At 34.9% G+C, this 3,336-nt stretch overlaps 1 protein-coding gene across 1 annotated transcript; it reads right to left on the reverse strand.

Annotated features, from left to right (window-relative positions):
- Nucleotides 1-1,266: 1,266 nt before the first annotated feature.
- On the reverse strand, nt 1,267-2,238 carry LOC110543528 (olfactory receptor 10AG1-like). Its single transcript, XM_021629825.1, has one exon. The coding sequence runs from the start codon at nt 2,236-2,238 to the stop codon at nt 1,267-1,269; it is 972 nt and encodes a 323-aa protein (XP_021485500.1).
- Nucleotides 2,239-3,336: the final 1,098 nt, after the last annotated feature.

Here is a 3,336-nt window from a genome sequence, read left to right on the forward strand (position 1 = left end):
TGGAAAGAGATCACATCCAGACCTAGGTCTGGATGATGCATCTGAAATACAGACAAATCTTTAATCCTAGGAGACAGAGGAAAGTACATCTCTGAGTTCAAGGCCAGCCTGGTATAGAGCAAATTTCAGGTAAAGAAAAGTTTAGGTCTAGAGGTGATAGTACATTCCTTTAATTCCAACACTCAGAATACAGGCCTCTTGAGTTCTAGTTAGCACTGTTCAGACAGTTTGAGAGGCAGTGCAGTGGAACTGAGTTCCTGGCAGTTCAGTTAATGAAATTCAGAGGCAGTTTTTTTAAGAAGAGTTTTACAGAAAGAGGTTGAAGTGAGAACAAGCTAGACACAGGTGAAGACAGAATGAGCCAGAAAATGAGAAGGAGCCAGAAGATTAGAGCAGATTACTAAATTAGTTTGAAACCAAAGAATTATTAAGTCAGAGGTTGAGAGAGAAGCCAAATTGAATCAGTCAGCTTGGAGAGAAGTTTGAGCTAAACAAACAAACAAACAAACAAAAAACTGAATTAAACCAGCCAGATTGGAGTTCAGAAATAACAAGAAACGGTGAGCTTCTAAGTCTCAGAGACTTAAAGCATTCTGGATTTAGATTATATTGTACTGAGGCTAGAAGCTTCCAGGACTAGGCTTCGATTAGTAATAAGCTTCCAAGTCAATTAATTCAGGAGAATAAAAGTTACTTTACATATTTTTATATGTACATAAAGTCAAGGGAATAATCATACTTTTGTGAAAGGTAGATTGATTCATTTCTTAGGAGAGGAAATATTGACCTGTAATCCTTTAATGCGAGTTGTCATAGCTTAAATAGTTTCTATCTTCTTATTATTGTTTCTAGCATATTTTAGTATAAATATAGTAAACAAAATACCTGACTTTTACACTACATTAGCAACTTTTCAACCTTTCACTGGAATAATCCTAACCACAAAGTAAAATGAAAAAGAATATGAAATGCAAAGTAAACCCATCTCAGAACAGGACAACAGCTGCTGGTTATAAAGCAGAATTAATTAGCTACCAAGGAGCTGCTCAGACAGGCTGATGGAGTATTTAGCTGTCTTTATAACAGCAATGGGCAGCTGTTTTAATGTGTAATTGGGAGATATGTAAACCATCTATTAAAGTTTTAAATTAACATTGCATGAGGAAATGTGTGTAGCTAACATAAATTTAATCAACATTATCAGGATGAAAATATTTTTCTTTTTGTCTAAATGATAAACAGATATGCACCTTTCAAGCCTTTGTCTCATGTTAGTAACTTACTGAGTAGTTTTCTCAGAGCCATCATGATGTCCTTGTTCCTCAGAGTGTATATAATGGGATTTAGGGTTGGGATCAAAATGGTGTAGAAAAGAGACAATAGTTTTCCAATTATTTCTGATTGATTTGGCTTGGGTTGTAAGTATGTGATGCCAGCAGTTCCATAGAACAAGACTACAACAATCAGGTGAGAGGAGCAGGTGGAGAAAGTTTTGGCCCTTCCTTTGGCTGAGGACAGTTTCAGAATGCTGCAGATAATTTTGCAATAGGAAAAAATGATCAGAACAAAGGGAACCATGACAAACACCATTGCAACTATGTAAACTGCTATCTCATTCACAAATGTGTCGCCACAAGCAAGTTTGAGTATTGGTGGGATGTCACAGATGAAGTGATTAATTCTATTAGAGCCACAAAAATGCAAAGAGAAAATCTGGCATGTTTGTCCAATCACAACTGGTGTGACACTGATCCAGCAGGCAGCCACCAACTGTGTGCAGATCCTTTGGTTCATGACTAGAGAATAGTGAAGAGGGTTGCAAATGGCCACATAGCGGTCATAGGCCATGGCTGTCAGAAGGAGGCACTCGGTGCCTCCAAGCATAAGGATGAAACACATCTGTGTGGCACAGGCAAGTACAGAGATATTTCCTTTTTGAGTACACAGGTCCACAAGCATCCTTGGGATGGTGACTGTTACATAACAGATTTCCACAAAAGAGAAGTTGCTAAGGAAAAAGTACATAGGAGTCTGCAGAGCAGGGTCAGTTCTTGTTATTACCATTATAATGCTGTTGCACATCAGAATAGTCAAATACATGAGCAAAAATATCCCAAAAAGAATCCATTGGAGACTGGGAACATCTGAAAATCCCAGTAGAATAAACTCTATCAGAAAGGAGGCATTAGATTTTTCTGTTCTAATTTTCCGTTCATCTACAGACAATAAATAAAACATTATTTAATTCATGCCTGATAATAAAATTGACCTGTTACTGTTCTTAAATGAATAACATGAATATACATAAATTATCATCATTAACTTTCAGTGTTGTAATGAGACTTGAATTTGCTGTAGGCAACTGATAAATAGTAAATACCCATTAAATTCCCATCATAATATCTGTTTTATTTTAAAAGATTTGGGTATCCTGACACAAAGATACTGAGTAGTGGTCATTACTATTTCAAATATATTTTGCTTGTTTATGCTTCTTGTTCGGAGCATTATCAGCTCAAGTGACTTAACATATATTAAATCTAGGAAAACAGATTCACATTTAGAGTAAAAGGGAAAACCTAAAACTTTGAGGACCAAGGAAAGATAGAAATAGAACTTGAACACAGAGAAGTGACAAAATAATAAACCAAGAATATCTATCTATCTATCTATCTATCTATCTATCTATCTATCTATTTATCTATCTATCTGCCTGTCTATCTCTGTTAATATCTCTTGAGGGTTTATCAGACAACCTTTGTGTGATTTATCTTTCATTCCAATATCAATGTTTATTACTTCATTATTAAAATTGCAATCAGGTTCATGTTGTCTTGTTTTAATATTTTTCAATTTAATTGTTTTCTCAAGTTAACCTTCCCTTTTACCTCCTGTGGAGTATATTCTAAATAATTAAACTATTCTTGTTAATAAATAAATAAGTTCCATTTATAGCATTTTTCATAGTCTTTTCTTTTTCTTTGTAGATATTTTTTAACACTCTCTCCTTGTTTTCAAGTACAAATCCCCTTCCCTATTTTCACTTTGTAATCTTGTCTTTTTAATGTACAGCTTTTTGAAAATACGATTCTAGTTTGCTGAAGATCTTTAAGTGGCCAAAACTGAAAAGGAGTCTTAAAAGCATAAGAAAACAAATAGAGCTTCCTCAAAACCCAGCTATAGCACTCCTAGGAATATATTCAAAAATTCCTCAAGTACACCACAAGGACATTTGTTCAACCATGTTTGTAGCAGTTTTATTTGTAATAGCCAGAACCTGGAAACAACCCAGATATCCATCAATGGAGGAATGGATACAGAAATTGTGGTATTTTT

The sequence above is a fragment of the Meriones unguiculatus genome, chromosome 18 (assembly GCF_030254825.1).
Source record: "Meriones unguiculatus strain TT.TT164.6M chromosome 18, Bangor_MerUng_6.1, whole genome shotgun sequence".
NCBI classification, from domain to species: Eukaryota; Metazoa; Chordata; class Mammalia; order Rodentia; family Muridae; genus Meriones; species Meriones unguiculatus.

Coding starts and splice junctions, on each gene's coding strand:
- LOC110543528 (XM_021629825.1), bottom strand. CDS start 2,238: ATGTTTTATTTATTGTCTGTAGATGAACGGAAAATTAGAACAGAAAAA.